Raw genomic sequence first — 23,246 nt, forward strand, 5'->3', positions numbered from 1 at the left:
TATTATAACACTTTATTTGAAAATCTTTGTGGTGGCCAGATCACAGGCCAGAAAGGTATTTTCAAAAGAGGCGTCCAGTGAGTCTGGTGTTAAAACTGTACAGGCAAATAAGTCTGAGAGAAAAGCAGCAAAAACTCTGTCTATTGTTGTTTTCAACTATCTCATTTGTTGGACTCCATCTCTATTTMTTTTCTTTCTTTCTTTATTAAGTGAAAATGTATCATTATTCATCATCAGTTTTCTGCCAYTTGTTAATTCCTTAATTAATCCAATCATTTATGCTTTCTTTTATCCATGGTTCAAAGTGACAGCTAAAATTATTTTAACTCTGAATTTAATGCATTCATAGTTCCTATGTTTTTTTTCCCCAATTTGACAAACAGGTTTGCTACAGTTTTGTTAAACAATTGTTGTAATTGCTTCTTTCATGTTACAATACTCTTTCATTACAACTTTCTAATATTTAATTGCACTTCCTTTTGACCACAGAACAGCTTGAATTCGTCAGGGCATGGACTCTACAAGTTGTCAAAAGTGTTCCACAGGGATGCAGGCCCATATTGACTCTAATGCTTTCCACAGTTGTGTCAAATTGGCTGGATGTTCTGTGGGTAATGGACCATTCTTGATACACACAGGAAATTGTTGAGYGTAAAAAACATAAAACCGTTACCATTCTTGAAACACTCAAAACCAATTCCCCTGGCACCTAGTACCATACCCCTTTCAAAGGCACAYACATATTTTGCAGAGCAGCTCTCTCAGAATCTGTTTAGTGTGAATGAATATGGAGATAGGTAACACTTTATAATAACACCTTGTAATGAAGAATTTATAATGGATTAGTAAATAGTTTATTCATCATTCATTTATCATTACTCAGTCTTTATGTTTTTTAACATTGCCCTCTAGTGGCTCAATTGGGACACAACGCCTTCAACAAGTGTAGTAAAGTCGAAATGAACAATACTGCATGATATCAGATAACGTCCAAGTCTAACTCAATGGTGTATTGTGTAAGTAGTTGATGGTAAAATGTAAGAATATTGATTTGCAATTATAGGTAACACTTTATAACGGTGTTCAGTAATAAACCATTTGTAAGGCATTTACAGTTTGCTCACCATCTTTTAATCATTACTCCCACATGTATTAAATGTTAGTCAGCTAGGTATTCTGACATTTATAAATAACTACTATATGCATTAATGATTCAACACAGCAGCGCAGGAGACTGAAGCAGCCACTTCAACCTCAACATACTGGAAATGAACACTACCACTACTCTCACTACATCACTGCTGCCAGGTCAGGGGTCACACCAGAGCAGCTCTCAGATGCTGTTTTCTCTGTGTGAAAATAGAGATTCGTAACACTTTATAATAACACCTTTATAAAAATAATTTATAATGGATTAGTAAATAGTTTATTAATAAGTCATTCATCATTACTCCCAGATTTGTTTTAGTAAGCTAGTTATTCACTCATTTATAAACCACTTTTATAGTTTGTAGTAATGATTAATGCGGTCATAAGATGTTTAATAAATGTAATTATAAACCATTTACTAATCATTAGTAAAGTCATTTTGCAGACCATAAACATATGACTTCCTTCAGCACACTACAGTGTGACTGTTTCAGAATAAAATGTTTCATTTAACATCCTCTGTGTTGTTGTGTGTTTTTACTTTAACCATTGACATGTTCTAGATCATTTAGAGAATTGTCAATTTAAAGAAATGTTGTGGCCGCCATGGCATTTGTCTTTATACATATTTGTATATATTTAAAAAAATAATTTCTCTCTGGACCGTAGTTCTTTGACTAGTCAAGCCAGTATGAAGGCTGTTACTGAGTAAGTAAACGAGTGAGTGGTGGGGGTGGGGAGGGGGAGGGCCGGAGAGGTGTGTGTGTTGAGAGCACTGAAGCTGAGTCATGGTGACAGAGCATCATGCACGCATGTGCTGTCAACTTTTTACCAGATGTAGGTAGGCTATTTAGATTGTCATTATGGAGACACCGATTTCTAATCCTTTTTCCATAAAACATTTTAACACGCTAGAACTGATAAAACAGCGACACCGCACTAGAAAATGACTTTACGCGCTCTAGAGGCTTTAGATAATTTCGCTAAGAGATGGTTTAAAATAAACTTTCTTCTAATGTCGACTTTTCTAATGGGAAAACCTTTTCAATCTAAGGGTTTTACACATGCTCAGTTCTTGGGTCTCGAGCGCTGCACAAGTTGACATTTGAAAAGGAAGTTATGAAACTCCCTTGTGTGCTTGTGTTATGGGAAAAAGTCCACAATGAAACTGACATTAAATGTGGAGAATTATACATTTAAGTGATAATGCAAATTATATTTTCTCTTCAGACATTTTGCTTCTTAGTGTWCATCGATATTCCTTCCTAATTCTCTCAATAACTTTATGGAAAAAGGATTTACTGGATAAATGTTGCAATTAATATAAAAAATATATGTTTTCAGGCCTTGTGAGCGAGTTTTGAGAGGTAATTTGTGTGGCTCACAATTGTCCCAGTGTCCTCCCGGTTAGGGGAAGGTTTGGTCGGGGTAGGCTGTAATTTTAAAATAAGAATTTGTTCTTAACTGACTTGCCTAGTTAAATAAAGGTTTAAAAAATATATGTTATATTAGGCTAGTTTTCAGGCCTTGTTGGCAGGTTGAGAGAAATGTTATGTACAATTAATCAAATGTATTTATAAAGCCCTTTTGACATCAGCCAATGTCACAAAGTGCTATACAGAAACCCAGCCTAAAATCCCAAACAGCAAGCAATGCAGATGTAGAAGCACGGTGGCTAGAAAAAACTCCCTACAAAGGCAGGAACCTAGGAAGAAACCTAGAGAGGAACCAGGCTCTGAGGAGTGCCAGTCCTCTTCTGGCTGTGCCGAGTGGAGATTATAACAGTACATGGCCAAGATGTTCAAACATTCATAGATGACCAGCAGGGTCAAATAATAATAATCACAGTGGTTGTAGAGGGTGCAACTACTCTGAGACAAGGCCGAGTAAAGCCGACGAAGATCTCCCCCACGGCACAAACTCGAGGGGGGCGCCAACCCGGACASGAAGATCAAGTCAGTGACTCAAGTGATGCACCCCTCTTAGGGACGGCATGGAAGAGCACCATAAAACCAGTGACTCAGCCCACGTAATAGGGTTAGAGGCAGAGAGTCCCAGTGGGGAGAGGGGAACCAGGCAGAGACAGCAAGGGCGGTTCGTCGCTCCAGTGCCTTTACGTTCACCTTCACACCCCTGGGCCAGACTACACTCAATCATAGGACCTACTGAAAAGATGTCTTCAATACAGACTTAAAGGTCGAGACCGAGTCTGCGTCTCACATAGATAGGCAGACCATTCTATAAAAATGTAGAGCTATAGAAGAAATCCCTGCCTCCAGCTGTTTGCATAGAAATTCTTGGGACAATAAGGAGGCCTGCGTCTTGTAACCGTAGCGTACGTGTAGGTATGTACGGCAGGACCAAATCAGAAAGATGGGTAGGAGCAAGCCCATGTAATGCTTTGTAGGTTAGCAGTAAAACCTTGAAATCAGCCCTAGCCTTTAGGCAATGCATCGCGATAGGAGGGCAACTTCCGCTGAAACTGAAGGGCGCAATTCAAATAAATAATCTTAAAATGTATGGATATTAAACATTTAGGTACATAGAAGTGTCTTATATCGGTTGAAAGCTTAATTCTTGTTAATTTAACTGCACTGTCCGATGTACAGTAGGCTTTACAGCGAAAGCATGCCATGCGATTTTTTGAGGACGGCACTCCCTCGCATCATATTTTTCCACCGGCACAGGTTTCATAAAATCACAAATAGCGATCAATATTCACTTACTTTTTCAAAATCTTCGGCTGATTTGTAATCCAAAGGGTTCCAGCTATAACATGTAGTTTCGTTTTGTTAGATAAAATCCTTCTTTATATCCCAAAATGTACATTTAGTTCGCCCATCGATTTGAGTAATCGACTCGTTCAACATGCTGTCACGCCCTGACCGTAGATTGCTTTGTATGTTTCTATTTTTTGTTTGGTCAGGGTGTGATGTGGGTGGGCATTCTATGTTTGTATGTCTAGGTTTTGTATTTCTATGTTTGGCATGGTATGGTTCCCAATCAGAGGCAGCTGTCTATCGTTTCTCTGATTGAGAACCATACTTAGGTAGCCTGTTTTCCCACTGTTAGTTGTGGGTGGTTGTTTTCTGTTTTGTGTTTTTTCACCTTGCAGGACTGTTTCGTGTTGTTCACTCTCTTTGTTGTTTTTGTCATTTAGTGTTCAGTTTGTTTATTAAAATTAACATGGACACTTACCACGCTGCATTTTGGTCCGATCCTTCCTATTCCTCATCCGACGAAGACGACGATCGTTACACATGCAGAGAAAGGAATCCAAAAATCTACACCTAAACTTTGTTTCAACAAGTCAAAATACATTTATATTTATTCCTCAGGTACCCTAAAATGTTATTAAACTATAATATTTCAAACGGAAAGAATTATGTGCAATAGAAAAGCAATATTATTAGGTGCGCGTTGTCTTCATGGTGTGCTCAAACAGGGATTTCCAAACTGGTGTCGTTGTAATAAAACTCATATTTCTTACTCGTTATTAAAGTTACAAGCCTGAAACATTGAACAAAGACTGTTGACACCTGGTGCAAGTCATAGGAATTGCAATCTGGGAGCTGGAATTGGATATGCCCCTATGCTTTCCATTGTAAGAGCATGGGCTCTCAAAAGAAATTATGGTTGGTTTTTCTTTGGATTTTCTCCTACCATATCTATTGTGTGTTAGTCTTATACATTGTTGTAACATTTCTATAACCTTCAAAGTGTTTTCTATCCAATGGTAGCAATTATATGCATATCCTGGCTTCTGGGCCTGAGTAACAGGCAGTTTAACTTGAGCACATCAGTCAGGCAGAAATTCAGAAAAAAGGACCCTCCTCCCTAAGAAGCCAGTGTAGAAATTCAGAAAAAAATCTGAAAAAAGGACCGAATCTCTAAACCAGGAAGCAAGATTAGAGAGGCTAGCATTGGAGTAATATGATCAAAATGTTTGGGATCTAGTCAAGATTCTAGCAGCCGTGTTTAGCACTAACTTTAGTGTATTTTGTGCTGTATCCGGGTAGCCAAAAGGTAGAGCATTGCAGTAGTCTAATCTAGAAGTGACAAAAGCATGGATTCATTTTTCTGCATCATTTTTGGTAAGAAAGTTTCAGACTTTTGCAATGTTACATAGATGGAAATAGACTGCCCTTGAAACAGTCTTGATATGTTCGTTAAATGAGAGATCAGAGACGAGATTAACGCAGAGGTCATTCACAGTTTTATTTGAGATGACTGTACAACCATCAAGACTAATTGTCAGATCCAACAGAAGATCTCTTTCTTTCTTGGGACCTAGAACTAGCACCTCTATTTTGTCCGAGTTTAAAAGTAAAACATTTACCGCCATCTACTTCCTTCTGTCTCAAATACAGGCTTCCGGGAAGGGCAATTTTGGGCTTCACCATGTTTCATTGAAATGTACAGCTGTGTATTGTCCTCAGAACAGTGAAAGATAACATTATGTTTCCGAACGACAAAGAGGTAAAAAATATTGTAAAAACAATAGTGGTCATTAAACGGAACCTTGCGGAACACCGAAATGTATTGTTGATTTGTCAGAGGAAAAAACATCCACAGTGATAAACTGATATCTTTCAGACAGATAAGATCTAAACCAGGCAGGAACTTGTTCTTGTAGACCAATTTGGGTTTCCAATCTCTCCAAAAGAATGTGTTGATCGATGGTATCAAAAGCAGCACTATGGTCTAGGAGCACGAGAACAGATGTAGAGCCTTGGTCTGATGCCATTAAAAGTTAATTGACCACCTTTACGAGTGCAGTCTCAGTGCTGTGATGGGGTCTAAAACCAGACTAAAGTGTTTTGTATACATTGTTTGTCTTCAGGAAGACAGTGAGTTGCTGTGCAACAGAGTTTTCAGAAACATTTTAGAGGAATGGGATATTCGATATAGGCCGATAGTTTTAATATTTTCTGGGTCAAGGTTTGGCTTTTTCAAGAGAGACTTTATTACTGCCACTTTGAGTGAGTTTGAAACAAATCCGGTGGATAGGGAGCCATTTATTATGTTCAACATACGAGGGCCAAGGACAGGAAGCAGCTCTTTCAGTTGTTTAGTTTGAATAGGGTCCAGTATGCAGCTTGAAGGTTTAGAGGCCATGACTATTTGCATCAATGTGTCAAGAGATATAGTATTAAAAAACTTGAGTGTCTCCCTTGATCCTAGCAGACTGAGCTTTGGAGAAATACGCAGATTTAAGGAGTCCGTAATTTGCTTTTTAATGATCATGATCTTTTCGTCAAAGAAGTTCATAAATTTATCACTGCTGAAGTGAAAGCCATTCTTTCTTGGGGAATGCTGCTTTTTAGTTTTAGAAATATTGGATTTCTCTTATTCTCCTCTATTTAGTTGGAGAAATAGGATGTTCGAGCAGCAGTGAGGGCTCTTCGATACTGCACGTTACTGTCTTTCCAAGCCAGTCGGAAGACTGCCAGTTTGCTGTAGCGTCATTTCGGGTCCAATTTTCTGGAAGCTTGCTTCAGTGCTCGGGTATTTTGTGTATACGAGGGAGCTAGTTTCTTATGACAAATGTGTTTAGGTGTGCGACTGCATCTAGGGTATTAGGCAAAGTTACATTTAGTTCCTCAGTTAGGTGGTTAACCGATTTTTGTACTCTGATTGTAACGATTCTCGTCCTGGGAAGATGAGGAGGAAGGATCGTACCAATACSCAGCGTGGTAAGTGTTCATTGTAATTTAATTAACTTCTTGCCGCACGAATCCCTTTAGCGGGATCATTTTTGCAAACAACCGCTGAATTGCAGAGCGCCAAATTCAAAAAAATTACAAAAAATATTTATAATCATGAAATCAAAAGTGGAATTACAAACACAGTTTAGCTTGTTGTTAATCCACCTATCGTGTCAGATTTTGAAAATATGCTTTACAGCGAAAGCAATCCAAGCGTTGTTAGACAAAACAGTAAGAACAGCTAGACGCAAATTAGCTTGGTCACGAAAGTCAGAAAAGCAATAAAATGAATCGCTTACCTTTGATAATCTTCGGATGTTTGTACTCACGAGACTTCCAGTTACACAATAAATGTTATTTTTGTTCGATAAATTTACTTTTATAAAAAAAAACGCCATTTGGGTTGCGCGTATGTTGTTCAGAAAACCACAGGCTCGTTCCGGTCCTGAAAGGCACGAAAATTTCAAAAGTATCCGTAATGTTCGTAGAAACATCGTTCATAACGTTTTTAACTAATCAATATGGACACTGACGCATTTGAAAAAATCTCGCTCTTTTTTCAAAATAAAAGCTTGAAACTATGTCTAAAGCCTGGTCACAGCTGAGGAAGCCATTGGAAAAGGAATCTGGTTGATACCCCTTTAAATGGAGGATAGGCTGGCAATGAAACACGATTTTTTTTTAAGAATCACTTCGGGTTAGATTTCCTCAGGTTTTCGCCTGCAAAATAGTTTTGTCTATACTCACAGACAATATTTTGACAGTTTTGGAAACTTTGGAGTGTTTTCTATCCTAATCTGTAAATTATATGCATATTCTACGATCTGGGCCTGAGAAATAGTCCGTTTACCTTGGTAACGTTATTTTAAGAAAGAAAAAAAATCTGACCCCTAGCGCTAAGAAGGTAACAGAACTTATGTAGCACGCAAGGACATCCCGTCACGTCTAGTGACACAGGACATCCCGTCTTCAATTTGAGCGATTATTAACGTTTAAAAATACCTAACGTTGTATTACAAAAGTAGTTTGAAATGTTTTGGTAAAGTTTACATGTAACTTTTGAGATATTTTGTAGTGACGTTGCGCAATTTGGAAGCTGTGTTTTTCTGGATGAAACGTGCCAAATATATTGACATTTTGGGTATATATCGATGGAATTAATTGAACAAAAGGACCATTAGTGATGTTTATGGAACATATTGGAGTGCCAACAAAAGAAGTTTGTCAAAGGTAAGGCATGAATTATATTTTTATTTCTGCGTTTTGTGTCGTGCCTGCAGTGTTGAAATATGCTACTCTCTYTGTTTACTGTTGTGCTATCATCAGATAATAGCATATTATGCTTTCGCCGAAAAGCCTTTTTGAAATCTGACATGTTGGCTGGAATCACAACGAGTGTAGCTTTAATTTGGTATCTTACATGTGTGATTTAATGAAAGTTTGATTTTTATAGTATTTTATTTGAATTTGGCGCTCAGCATTTTCCCTGGCTATTGGCCAGGTGGGATGATTGCGTCCCACCTACCCCAGAGAGGTTAACCCTGTTCTGAACACCTCCAAAACAAAGGTCATGTGGCTTGGTAAGAAGAATGCCCCTCTCCCCACAGGTGTGATTACTACCTCTAAGGGTTTAGAGCTTGAGGTACAAGTACCTGATACAAGTACTTGGGAATATGGCTAGATGCCCTTATCTCAGCACATATCTAAGCTGCAGGCTAAAGTTAAATCTAGACTAAATCTAGGTTTCCTCTATCATAATTTCTCCTCTTTCACCCAGCTGCCAAACTAACCCTGATTCAGATGACCATCCTGCCCATGTTAGATTACGGAGACGTAATTTATAGATCGGCAGGTGAGGTTGCTCTCSAGCAGCTAGATGTTCTTTACTATTCAGCCATCAGATTTGCCACCAATGATCCTTATAGGAAACATCACTGCTTCTCTATACTCTTCTGTAAACTGGTMATCTCTGTATACCCGTCGCAAGACCCACTGGATGATGCTAATTTTTAAAACCCTCTAAGGCCTCACTCCCCACTATCTGAGATATTTACTGTAGCCATCATCCTCCACATAGAACACCCGTTCTGCCAGTCACATTCGATCCGCCCCAGGTTCCATTCACAACAAGACAGGCAGAGCGGAAGAGAGAAAAATAACACAGAACAGTTTAATTACCTCTGGTTATGGACACTTTTGCCAGCAATAAAGTTTTCACGGCCTGTTCCTCAGACAGTGAGCATACATCTGGCAATATTTACATTTTCGACCGCTTGATCAGCTCGTAAAGAAAATAGCTTATTTTTTGTGGATTTGAAAACGATAACTGAGATATGACCCTTCAATCTTTCCGTGCTTGATCAGAAAGTAAAGAAAATAGCTCATTTTTTGTGGATTTGAAAACGATAACTGAGATCTAAAGCAGCAGATGTCATTTTCAGGATACGCCAATACAGCACAGAAAGCTTAACATCAGACTGCTATTGGGGTTGTTCATTAGGTGATGGGAAATATAATATGCATACAAAATAATATACTTACCTTCCTTGAAAATCCATCTATACCGCCAAAGATGACAATGTTGTATCTTGAAAAAAGCATTGGAATTAAAAGTGAAATGTTTAAAACTTCTTTGGGATCAGTGTCCCTTCCACGGGATGGTTGAACTAATGTAGGCTAATGTGATTAGCATGAGGTTGTAAGTAACAAGAACATTTCCCAGGACATAGACATATCTGATATTGGCAGAAAGCTTAAATTCTTGTTAATCTAACTGGACTGTCCGATTTACAGTAGCTATTACAGTGAAATAATACCATGCTATTGTTTGAGGAGAGTGCACACTTTTGAACATGAAAAGTTAATAATTAACGAATTAGGCACATTTGGGCAGTCTTGACACAACATTTTTAACAGAAATRCAATGGTTCATTGGATCAGTTAAAACGTTGCAAATACACTGATGCTATCTAATGGCCAAAATCTAAATTTCACCTGGGCTGGAATAATATATGCCTTTYTCTTGCATTTCAAACATGATGGTACAAAAAAATACAAAATATATATATATTTTTTCTTTGTATTATCATTTACCAGATCTAYTGTGTTATATTCTACTACATTCCTTTCAAATGTCCATAAACTTCAAAGTGTTTCCTTTCAAATGGTACCAAGACTATGCATGTCCTTGCTTCAGTGCCTGAGCTACAGGCAGTTAGTAATTTTAGGCTACTAATTTTAGTAATTTTAGGCTACTTTTTAAGGGGCTAATCCTTAATCCTTAACCTATTTACCTGCTTCATTATTGATGAAGAACAACTCCAATTTCATACATCATTGAAAATTTGTCTACGAATTTGTAAGAATAAAAAAGTTAAAATAACTTCTTAGATTTGACGGAGACATTATACACCTTAGTACCTTATCAATTTATGATTTGTATCAATGTGGATGAGAGACAGGGGTGCAGGAACAGAGTATTTTTGCTGAGCAATGCAACGAAGCTGGATTATTCTGGAAATGACACCTGCACCATCTACATGCTGCAAGACCCCCTACTCTACCCCATTGTACACGATGGCCCATTGCTTGGAGACTTCCTTTGACCATTCTAAAGTCTTCATGGGGCATCCTCTCCTTAATTAATGGCCCTGACTTTCTGGTCTAACTCACCATCTGACATATCAGAATAGCATTGCCTGACATTCCCTGTATTCTTTATTTCTTCTGTAAAAAAAGCTAAACGTTACACTTTCATGAAATGTATCAACTATGAAACAAATAGAACATGGCCTGCTTATGAGTTGGCATGAAAGAATTCAACTGAAAATGGCGAGAACAGGCGTTCGTTGCTAAATGTTTTTGGTTACCTTGAGAATAATAATTGCATGATTTATCATTCTACRGTATATATATATGTATCTATGTAATATAGTAGGATGTTATGAACCTACTAGCTACTAGCTATATAGAAGTTGGAYGGAAGAACGCCCAGTGCTGCTTACCTGAGATGCCATCATCACACCGTCCTTCGTAGGTGTCCGCTATGATTTCCTTTGTGTCGGAAAGATAGGTGGTATTGGTTGTAGYCAAACTGACACTCAAAAAATGGCCATCATGGAGGGTGGTTGATAGCGAAATTAAATTGGAGTTTTGTTTTCAAGTACATTTTTTGTTCTCTTATTGTTTCCCAATAAACATTGGGAAATATTAACTTCCCAATGTTTATTGACTTGATTATTCCCGTCATTCTTAGCTTAATGCGTTCTCAATGGACATTTGGGGCTTTTGTGAATTCGCTCTGGCTATCTACTCCGATTTCAGAGSACWCGTGTACCAGAGCGCATAATAATGAATATACGRGCGCTCAACACCCTTTGAATATGGCCGGTGTCATTAAACGTCGGCATTTTTTTTWWAAATTAAATTGTTTCCAGCAGCACAGTTGTAGTCATCAACGCTCTGGTTAACACGGACACTKCCTAACAAGCTCTGCTAGGGCGAGTAAAATGGTCAGAGTGGTCACATTTGTTGTCTGGCAGTAGCTAGCAAGCTAGCCAATGTTGCTATCAGTTGTAAGCGCAAAAACGCTCAAATCAACCATACTCCTCAGCCCGAAAGTCCAGTGTGTGCTCCAAGAAAGAAACGGTCTGAATTTACCTAGAGGGTTTTTTGTTTTCATGGAATAGAAACACCATCATATTAATCAAATTAATCAAGCAAGTACCAGTCAAAAGTTTGGACACACCTACTCATTCCAGGATTTTTCTTTATTTTTACTATTTTCTACATTGTAGAATAATAGTGAGACATCACAACTATGAAATAACACATTTTGAATCAGTTAAGAACAAATTCTTATTTACAAGGACAGCCTACTMATTTCTCCCTGTCGGTTAATTGAACCCCAGTCTCCCGCTTGCCCTCCCCGTCTCTGGTAAYGCCAATATGGAAGACTATCAAATGCTTCTTAAAGATGCCCTCTGGTGGTCAAACTAGCACTAACTTGCGTTAAGAGAAAAAATGGCTGACAACTAAATGTTGTGCCACAACATGCTGCTGCACACCTTTCGGGCTGCCGCAGCGTGACGCAACATTTAAAGGAGGAACCACTGTATTACTGAAAATCTGGTAAGGCAGAAAAAGTTGTCCTCATTACCACCTCTTAGTGTACCAGTGCTTAAGGGTGACCCACTAGACAACAGGTTCTTTGTGCGTGCCTTTGGACATGCTATTGAAGATTGGACCGAGAACAGCAGACAGGCTGTACTTTTTGGAGCAATTCACTGTGGTGCAACCAAGACATCTAGTCCGCAGTTGTCAACATATGGAGGCTGACAGAGGATATGCAGAGAATAAAAGGCTTCTGAAAAAACACTTTGGAGACGAGTATAGAATTGCCATAGCTTAAATTGAGAAAGCTCTCAGCTGTCTGTCCAATCCATCAAGGTTGAAGATTCTAAATCTTTACAAGTCTTTGCAGTTTTCCTCACTGGATGATGCAACTCTATAGATTATGTTCAATATACGGAGGAAATGGACAGGCCATCAAATATGAGAGCCATGGTCTCAAACGTATTGTTTAAAGAAAAATGGATAGTGTTGGCTTATGACATACATTATTGAAATGGCAGAAGAGACAGAAGCAGAAGAATTTTGACCTGGTTCAGGGCCTGTGAATAAGTGTTCTGAACAATTAACATGTTACAAAAGTAAAGTTATATAATAATATAACTTTTTATGAGTAAAGGAGTAATGTAACAGGTTACTTTAAAAATAATTTTTTTTTATTATTATTATATTATTATCTTTTTCAAGTAAATATTTCCCCACCGGGAGCAGTGTTTCCAAGATGCGATCTCGACTTTTTTCCACATTTAGTTCTCAAGCGAGCGGAGAAAGGTTGTTTTGGAGAATGAAATGACAGCTGCTGTCCATACAAATGGTTAGAAGGCGCACCTTTGATATTTGCCATTTATCGCTTCTGTGATAGAAAAAAAGCTCATAGAGGTAATGTCTATACGTCTCCTAAGCATTGGTCAACCGACACTAGTGGCTGGAGTGGTCAACCGACACTAGTGGCTGGAGTGAAAGGTCACATTCCCCTGCTCAGGCATTGCATGCATCAACCAATCGTTGTCTGCCACATTGCTATAACATGTGCTTAATTGACACAACTGTACATTTTCTTCTCATTGATTCCAGCCGTTACAGTTTTTTTTAACGTACTGGTGATCATCTCCATCTCTCACTTCAAGCAGCTCCACACTCCAACCAACCGGCTCATCCTCTCTCTGGCTGCATCAGATCTCCTGGTTGGACTGATTGTGATACCAGTAGTGACTGTAGCAATAATGGAACCATACTGGGGTTTTGGGCAATATTTCTGTGTGTTTGAATTCTACATCTCGTGTTTATGTGCGTCTTTATCTCTGGGCAATTTGGTCTTGATATCTATTGACTGCTATGTTGCTGTGTGTGATCCCTTATTGTACCACTCTAATATAACAATAACAAGAATAATGTGTTGTATATCCATTATCTGGTGTTGTTGTATCACATGCCGTGCTGCTATTATTTAAAAAAACTTTGTAAATGTACAGGTACCCAGTAGGTGTTTGAAAGAATGTTTTATTGTTGAATGAATAACCTGGGGTAACACAATTGACCTTGCAATCTCAATGGTACAAACTTTATATTAAAATCTTTGTGGTGGCCAGATCACAGGCCAGAAAGGTATTTTCTAAAGAGGATGCCAGTGTGTCTGGTGTTAAAAATGTACAGGCAAATAAGTCTGAGAGAAAAGCAGCAAAAACTCTAGCTATTGTTGTTTTCAACTATCTCATTTGTTGGATTCTATATAAATGTTATTTATTTTTTACATTTAATTGACAATGTGTAATCATCAGGATTCTTCCACTTGTTTATTCCTTAATTAATCCAACAATTTATGCTTTGTTTTATCCATGGTTCAAAGAAACATCTAAACGTATTTCAACTCTGGTGAAGTGAAGGCTTTCGAAGTTCCTATGTTTTTATTCACGAATATTAAGTAGTTATGTTATACTGTTTTTTTGTTGTTCATGCTTCTTTCTTGTAACAATATAGATTCATGTGGTGTTGATACAGAATTATTTGGCTGGATTGGATTGGAAAGATTTGCCTCTACCATCACTCCTATTTGTAAACGTGCCATCATTGGATTACAAAATAGATGGCTACGATCACGAATATCCTTCCAATGGGACATTAAAAACTGTAATATCTTATGTTTCACCTGGTCGTGGCTGAACGACAACATGAATAACATACAGCTGGCGGGGTTTACACTGCATCGGCAAGATAGAACAGCCGCCTCCGGCAAGACAAGGGGTGGCGGTCTGTGTATCTTTGTAAACAACAGCTGATACAAGAAAACTAATAGTAAGGACGTCTCAAGATTTGGCTTTCCTGAGGTAGAGTATCTCATGATAAASTGTAGAAAACACTATTTCACAACAGAGTTTTCATCTATATTCTTCGTGGCTGTCTATTTACCACCACAAACCGATGCGGGCACTAAGACCGCACTCAATGAGCTGTAAATGGCCATAAGCAAATAGGAAAACAYTAATCCAGAGGTGGCGCTCTTAGTGGCCGGGGACTTTAATGCAGGGACACTTAAATCTTTTGTCTCATTTCTTCCAGCATGTTAAATGTCCAACCAGAGGAAAAAAAACTCTTAACAACCTTTACTCCACACACAGAGACACTTGCAAAGCTCTCCATAGCCCTCCATTTGACAAATCTGACCATAATTCTATCATCCTGATTCCTGCTTACAAATAAAAACTAAAGCAGGAAGCACCAGTGACTCGGTCAGTAAAGAAGTTGTCAGATGAAGCAGATGCTAAGATACAGGACTGTTTTGCTAAGCACAGACTGGGAATATTGTGTCCGAGATTACTTCCACAGCATTGAAGAGAGTAAGTTCCACATTCAGGTTCTACTGGTGTTCGATGTCTTTGAGCTTATGCCGTGATTTTAAAGTGATATAACATGCATTCTATAAAATCCTTTCTCCGTAATTAATATTACTGATTGAGGCTAATCATGTAATGTAATTAACTAGAAAGTCGTGGCACAACGAAATAATATTATAAGAGCTGTTATCTTCCGAATAAACTCTAAAGACAGTGATATTTTACATCAATAGCAGTCAATATTAATCGTCACCTGAATTCAGTCTCATCAAAGTTGTAAATTTCTGGTTATCTTCACGAACCCTGCTAACAAGTTGAATCAGCAATACAAAATTGGGTTTAATTATTTATTAGTAAATACCTAACTATCACACAGAATTACATATACACAGAATGAATCACACCCTTGATTACAAATTACGTCATAAAGGAAAACGTCCCTAAGGGCAGAACAGATATGACAGCTGGTTACACAAAGAAAAGGGGGATTGGTTAGAGTGAAAGAGCGGGAAGACTGGGAAACAAGGGAGAAGCGATGTCTCTATCTTAATAAGGCTAATCTGAAAACAAGGCTCGCTAAATTTTATCAGCATATCGAATGCACGACCCGGGCGGCAAAACCTGGATCATTGTTATTCTACTTCCGCGACGCATATAAAGCCCACCCCCGAACCTCCTTCGGGAAAATCTGACCACGACTCCATTTTTGTTGCTGCGAAGCCTATAGACAGAAACTAAAACAGGAAGCGCCCGTGCTCAGGTCTGTTCAAGCACTGTCCGACCAAAATCAGATTCCTTGCTTCTAAGATTCACGAAAGTCACGTGGACTGGGATAGTTCTCGCATAGCGTCGCGACAAACATTGATGAAATACGCTGATTCGGTGAGCGAGTTATTAGCAAGTGCATGGTGATGTTGTCCACAGCATCTATTAAACCTGTGAGGACCAGGGGGTGCTATTTTCACTTTTGGGAAAAATCGTATGATATTTAACGGCCTCGTATCAATTCTTGCTCGTAAATATCATATTATTATACTATTGGATAGAAAACAGTCTCTAGTTTCTAAAACGTTTGAATTATTTCTCTAAGTGAAAACAGAACTCTTTTTACAGACCATTCCTAACCGGAAGTGAGATTTCCAAAAGCGAACTCTCTCTTCAGAGCTTGTCTATAAAAAGGGCATGTCACTTATGACTGTAGAAACACGTCATACGCCTTCCCCTGGGTGTCATGCGGAAGTGAGAGAAGAAAATCACTTGATTATCTCGGTCAGGGATTGTATACAACCTCTTGGAGTGAGAAGTGCGCACTTTATTTTTTTTTGGAAGGCACGAAGTTGGATCTGGAGTAGCCTCCTGGAAAACCGTCGTTATGGTGAAATATGATCTCTGGCTTCGATTTTATTTGATACATGTCACAATATCATCCTAAAGTATGTTTTTTCAATATACTTTAATTATATATTGAAATGTATCTGGACTTTAGACGTGATGCGAGCGCAAGAATTTTGTCAAGACGGAGAGGTTAGCACAGCACGGCCAGTGGTGTTGCTAATCAAGAGGGAAATCGTTCGTTCTGGTCCAAATAAAGACGGTTTCTGAACAAGGGACCCTTGGAGAACATTCTGATGGAGATCAACAAAGATAAGGACCCAATTTGGGATACTATTTCATATATCTGTCGAACTGTGCTATCGGTATGCGTTTGACTAGAATCAATGCTGCTGTGTGTTAGCTATTGTAGTAAGCTAATATAACGATATATTGTGTTTTCGCTGTAAAACACTTCAAAAATCGGAAATATTGGCTGTATTCGCAAGATATTTGTCTTTCATTAGCTATCCACCATATATTTTTCTGAAATGTTTTATGATGAGTAATTAGGTAGTTGACGTTGGTGTCTGTATTTACTCTGGCTACTCCCATGTGATTTCTGACTGTAGCTATGATGGTAGTTTTGATGGTAGCAGTAATGTAAAACTGATTTATAGCTAAAATATGCAAATTTTTCGAACAAAACATAGATTTATTGTGTAACATGTTATAGGACTGTCATCTGAGGGAGTTTTTTCTAGGTTATTTAGGTTGGTTCTAGGTTAGTTAGGTTAGCTTTGTGCATGCTACTTGCATGCTACCGTTGCTGTGAAAAATGTCTGTCTGTCTTTTGTATTTGGTGGTGAACTAACATAAATATATGTGGTGTTTTCGCTGTAAAACACTTCAAAAATCGGAAATATTGTCTCTATTCACAAGATCTTTCTCTTTCATTAGCTATCCACCATATATTGTTCTGAAATGTTTTATGATGAGTATTTCGGTATGTCACGTTGGTGTCTGTAATTATTCTGGCTGCTTTCGGTGCAATTTCTGATTGTATCCGCAATGTAAACTATGATTTATACCTGAAATATGCACATTTTTCGAACAAAACATAGATTTATTGTATAACATGTTATAAGACTGTCATCTGATTAAGTTGTTTCTTGGTTTCTTTGGTTTGTTCTAGGTTAGTTTGGTTGATTTTGATTTTGCTACCTGTGCTGTGAAAAATGTCTGTGCTTTTTTCTATTTGTTRGTGAGCTAACATAAATATATATTGTGTTTTCCCTGTAAAACATTTAAAAAATCGGACATGTTGGCTGGATTCACAAGATCTGTATCTTTCATTAGCTGTATTGGACTTGTTAATGTGTGAAAGTTAAATATTTCAAAAAAAATATTTTTTGAATTTCGCGCTCTGCCTTTTCAGTGGAATGTGGGAGGAGTTCCGCTAGCGGAACGGGGGAGTGAGACAGGTTAAAACATTCCCCAACCAGAAACCGTGGTTTGATGGCAGCATTAGTGCAAAACTGAAAGCTTATACCACTGCTTTTAATCAGGACAAGGTGACCGGAAACATAACCGAATACAAACAGTGTAGCTATTCCCTCCGCAAGGCAATCTAAGCTTCAATATAGAGACAAAGTAGAGTCGCAATTTAACAGCTCAGACACAAGAGGTATGTGATTGACTAATCACGGACTACAAAGGAAAACCAGCCCCGTCGCGGAMCACGATGTCTTGCTCACAGACAAACGAAACAACTCCTTTGCTCGCTTTGAGGACAATACAGTGCCACTGACACGGCCCGCTACCAAAACCTGCGGGCTCTCCTTCACTGCAGCCAACGTGAGTAAAACATTTCAACGTGTTAACCCTTGCAAGGCTGCCGGCCCAGACGGCATCCCCAGCCGCGTCCTCAGAGCATGCGCAGACCAGCAGGCTGGTGTGTTTACGGACATATTCAATCAATCCTTATCACAGTCTGTTTTTCCCACATGCTTCAAGAGGGCCACCATTGTTCCTGTTCCCAAGAAAGCGAAGGTAACTGAGCTAAATGACCCCGTAGCACTCACTTCCGTCATCATGAAGTGCTTTGAGAGACTAGTCAAGGACCATATCACCATAGTGTTCTTAGGCACAGGGACTACGGTGGTCTGCTTGAAATGTGTTGGTATTACAGACTCAGTCAGGGACAGGTTGAAATTGTTGGTGAAGACACTTGCCGGTTGGTCAGCACACGCTCAGAGTACACGTCCTTGTAATCCGTCTGGCCCTGTGGCCTTGTGAATATTGACCTCTTCAAAGGTCTTACTCACATTAGCTACGGAGAGCGTGATCACACAGTCGTCCATAACAGCTGATGCTCTCATCTATGCTTCAGTGTTGCTTTCCTCGAAGCGAGCATAGAAGTAATTTACCTCGTCTGTTAGGATTGTTTCACTGGGCAATATGCGGCTGWGCTTCCCTTTGTAGTCTGTAATAGTTTGCAATCCCTGCAACATCCGACGAGCATCAGAGCCAGTGTAGTTCGATTCAATCTTAGTCCTATATTAACCTTTCTGAACCACCCATCCCGGACCCGGGGTAATTGTCATCAGCAACGCTGAATAGCATAGCGCCACAGTCAAATAATATTACTAAAAATATTTATAATCATGCAATCACAAGTGAAATATACAAAAACACAGTTTAGCTTGCTGTTAATCCACCTATCGTGTCAGATTTTGAAAATATATTTTACAGCGAAAGAAATCCAAGCTTTTGTGAGTGTAGCTTTCTATGCCACATTAGCTTAGCCTTATATTAGCTTGGTTAGCTTGGTCACGAAAGTAAGAAAAGCAATCAAATTAATCGCTTACCTTTGATAATCTTCTGGTGTTTCCACTCACGAGACTCCCAGTTACACAACAAATCTTATTTTTGTTCGATAAATATTACTTTTATCACAAAAAAACAACATTTGGGTTGCGCATTATTTTGCGAAAACAAATCCCAAAAAGTATCCGAAATGGTCGTAGAAACATTTCAAATGTTTTTTATAATCAATCCTCAGGTTGTCTTTATTAACAAACATAATCGATAATATTTCAACCGGAGCATAACCTATTCAATAAGAGACAAACGGAAAATGGTGAGCTCCTCCCGCGCACGCAGGAAATATTCCGAGGACACCTGACTAGTTTTGAAAAAACTTGTTCATTTTTCAAAATAAAAGCCTGAAACTATGTCTAAAGCCTGGTCACAGCCTGAGGAAGCCATTGGAAAATGAATCTGGTTGATACCCCTTTAAATGGAGGTTAGACGGGCCAGGGAACACAGATTAAAAAATATGTATAACTCTTCCGGATTACATTTTCTCAGGTTTTTGTTTGCAGAATAAGTATTCTTATTCTCACAGACAATATTTTGACCGTTTTGGAAACTTTGGAGTGTTTTCTATCCTAATATGTAAATGATATGCATATTCTACGATCTGGGCCAGAGAAAATTTCAGTTTACGTTGTGCACGTTATTTAAAAAAAAAAAACACAATCTGACCCCTAGCGCTAAGAAGTTAATAACAATGGGGAAATGTGTTAATATAGCACTGTGCCATGCCAGGGGATGGTTTGTGTGGAAGATAAGGTTGCTGATGTTCCCATTTTTGTAATAGTCAGCAAAAAGTATCTCTTGATTTTCCATAAGGAGCTTCATTTTGTAATATTCTCTTGCCTTATCATTCTTTACATACACAGGGTAGTGTATTTTAATTACCTCTGAACAGCGGGAGGCAGCTTCTAAGGCCTCTCCATTTGGTTGGAGTAGACTGTTTGTCTCTCCTGCCATTGTTGGGCTAAAGGGCTTTGACACCTCTCACTTGACACGTCAGTGCTAATTGAAGCTGTATCAAGCTTGGCAGCCTTATGTTAGCATTCAGTCCTTATAAAGTAATGTAGTGTATTTTTCTTCTTGGCTTTTGAAAATAAAATATGTTTTCAGACTAAACATTACTCACCCAGTTCCAGGTTGGATGGTGTTTTCAGGTTTCTGTTGTTTTCCAGAAATTTTGCTATATAGAAATCACCTTCCAGGTGATTCCGTAATTCCGTCCAAAATCAGGTTGTAGGTTTTGAGTTTTGATTCGAGGTGAAGGTTATGATGTAGAGGGTTGCATCCTGTATATGTTCCTGACAAAAATCCAAGTTTATCTAACTCTAAATCTATCTTTTTTTAAGAAAATGCWGAAAAATGCAGGAGCTCATCTGATCATGACCTCTAGCCTGCTCTCTCTCTCTCTCTCTCCAAGAGAAATTGGTTGGTGGGGTGTTTCTGTGTGTCTGAGGCCATGCTGCATGGTTGGAGTCAGGTTACTAGCTATGGGTGTTATAAGCAGAGAGAGATAACTGTTACCAAGGAACAAAATAATATAATAATTATCAGTCTTTCCTACAAAAAAATTGTACATTTAAACATTTATTTTTAGTATTGTTTAATAATAATATGTATGATTTATTTAAAGGTTTAGTAAAAAAACATTTGTGGTTTAGTTGAATGTTTTATAGTAAACTTTTAATAATAGTAATATGTATGCATTTCTGCACTAAAGATTTACAAGACAATTAAAAGATTTTAAAATAAAATGTAATTTACATTTAATGAAATCTCTGGCTCTATCTGTCTGTCTCCCCAATCTGTTTATGTCTCTCTCTACACAAGAGACATTGGTTCGTTGGGGTGTGTGAGCGTGTGTGTCTTTTTTCTTTGAAACAACTGTTTTTTTTTAACCTGCTTAAACTTTTTTTTAAGTTCTTAGCGATCCATATTTTAATGGTCAACAGGTTGGTCACATAAGGGGTCCCTTACACACAAGGGAACTATATGTACACAAGGGGGTGCCCCTAGAGTCTTTGAATCAACTGTTTTAAACCTGTCTAACCTTTAAAAAATTGATCTCATCCTAGGATGTCCGGGGATGGAATGTCCAGGGAATGTCTCAGTCAATAAAAAAAAGGGTCATTGTACACTTTAAGATGGGCCCAATTCAATCAAAAATATAATAATTATTTTAGCAAAAAAAAWTATTTTTAATTTACAATCTGTAGAAGCTATGAGAATAGAAAAGTTCAGTACTTTTTGTGAAGCATCACAGCACAGTTGAAGAAAATACGGCAAATAGAAATCCAAAATGTTGGCTTAGTTTTTTTTTTGCCAAACTAACAATGTCTTACTGTATTTAAAATATTTGATTCCCTAACCCTAACCCTATTTGATTTGATTTCAACTAACTTATGTTTTAATTCAATTAAGGTTGAATGACCACCCCGTGAGAGCCCTTTGTTGCCAGGAAATGGTGGGGTTATGAGGAGCCAACCAGGGAAGGCCTAGTACTACGGGAAACGCAGGAGAGTCAATGAGGAAGAGACTGATTCTCTCCTCGTGACCCCCCTGCGTCTCCATGGCCAGGGAGATGGTGGCTTCCCTGATTAGCCCGGACCCTAAGGGTAGACCTAATGGCCCCACCGGATGGACAGATCCACCAGTTGGTCAAAAGTGATGGTGGCATCCCTGCAGGCCAACTCCCGTCAGACGTCCTCGCGCAGGCTGCATCTTTAGTGGTCGATGAGGGCCCTGTCATTCCATCCTTCTCTGGCGGCCAAGGTCCGGAATCCCAGTGTGAACTCCTGTGAGCTCCTCGTCCCCTGCCTCAAATGGAAGAGCTGTTCCCCTGCCGCTCTTCCTTCGGGTGGATGGTGGAAGACGGCCCGGAAGCGGCGGGTGAACTCTTCGATGGTGGTCCAACGCCGCGTCTCCTTCTCCACATACAGTGTTTGCCCACTCCAGACCTCTCCTCGAGAGGCATGAGATGAGGGCGGACACTCTCTCCCTTCCCGAGGGAGCTGAGTGAACGGTGGCCAGGTATAGGTCCAGTTGTGAGAGGAACCCCTGGCACTGTGCTGCCGTCCCATCGTACTCCCTGGGCAGGGAGAGACGCATCCCACTGGAACTGGATCCGGACGGGACGGGTAGAGGTAACCCCGGTTGCGCTGGTCGAGGCGCTGGAGAGACTTCCTGTCTCTTCCAGCGGTCCATGGTCTGGACAACGCGATCCATCATGGCACCGAGATGATGCAGCATTGCCTAGTGTTCCTGGACGCGCTCCTCGACTCCTCTGACCGGGGTACCTGCTCCTACTGACTCCATGGTTGGTGTGAGATTCTGTCACTGGCGTGCGTACTGGGAGCGGAGTCAGGTGCAGGAGAGCAGAGAGTTGTGAACAGGCGCACACTTTATTTAGGCAGGAGAAACCAACAGACGAACGGCACTGCGTCGAACCCTCCAGCCAATGCAAAAGTGCAAACGCGCAAACAGTCACAATAATATTGTATAAACACAATAACATACCTCATGAAAATAAAACACGGAATAAACACATACCAGTAAAACGCGTCAACATAGACACGTAACACAAAACATTCTCACACAAAGACATGAGGGGGAACAGAGGAATAAATACATGTAGTGTGATTGGGGAACGAAAACCAGATGTGCAGGGAACAAGACAAAACAAATGGATCAATGAAAAATGCAGTGGCGATGGCTAGAAAGCCGGTGACGTCGACCGCCGAACGCCGCCCGAACAAGGCTACTGACTAACTTCTGGGTTTATAATTGCAATTCAACTTTGCCATGGTTTGCTGAGTTTGTAGCCTATAGACCTTGACATCTCATTTCAGGGAAAAGCACAATGAAATTGACATTAATGGAAAATGACTCAAGTAAAAGAAACGGTCACTCAGTAAAATAATACTTCAGTAAAAGTATTTGGTTTTAAATATACTTACATATCAAAAGTAAATGTAATTGCTCAAATCTGCTTAAGTATCAACATTAAAAATATAAATAATTTCAAATTCCTTGTATTAAACATAAGGAACCTTTTTGTATTATTATTTATGGACAGCCAGGGGCAGATTCCAACACTCAGACATCCTTTACAAACGAACCATGTGTGTTTAGTCAGTCCGTCAGATCAGAGACGGTAGGGATGACCAGGGTGGTTCTCTTGATAAGTGCATGAATTGGACCATGTTCCTGTCCTGCTAAGCATTAAAATGTAATGACTGTC

At 39.2% G+C, this 23,246-nt stretch overlaps 1 protein-coding gene across 1 annotated transcript in view; it reads left to right on the top strand.

Moving 5' to 3' along the window:
* The window catches only part of LOC112074390 (trace amine-associated receptor 6-like), a 27,945-nt gene extending 6,338 nt beyond the window's left edge, over positions 1-21,607 (top strand). Inside the window, exon 2 of the mRNA XM_070440507.1 lies at positions 21,584-21,607. Within this exon, the coding sequence (XP_070296608.1) occupies positions 21,584-21,607 (24 nt within the window). The remainder of the gene's footprint in view (positions 1-21,583) is intronic.
* The last annotated feature ends 1,639 nt before the right edge of the window (positions 21,608-23,246 follow it).

The sequence above is a fragment of the Salvelinus sp. IW2-2015 genome, unplaced genomic scaffold, assembly GCF_002910315.2.
Source record: "Salvelinus sp. IW2-2015 unplaced genomic scaffold, ASM291031v2 Un_scaffold2616, whole genome shotgun sequence".
Classification (NCBI taxonomy): Eukaryota; Metazoa; Chordata; class Actinopteri; order Salmoniformes; family Salmonidae; genus Salvelinus; species Salvelinus sp. IW2-2015.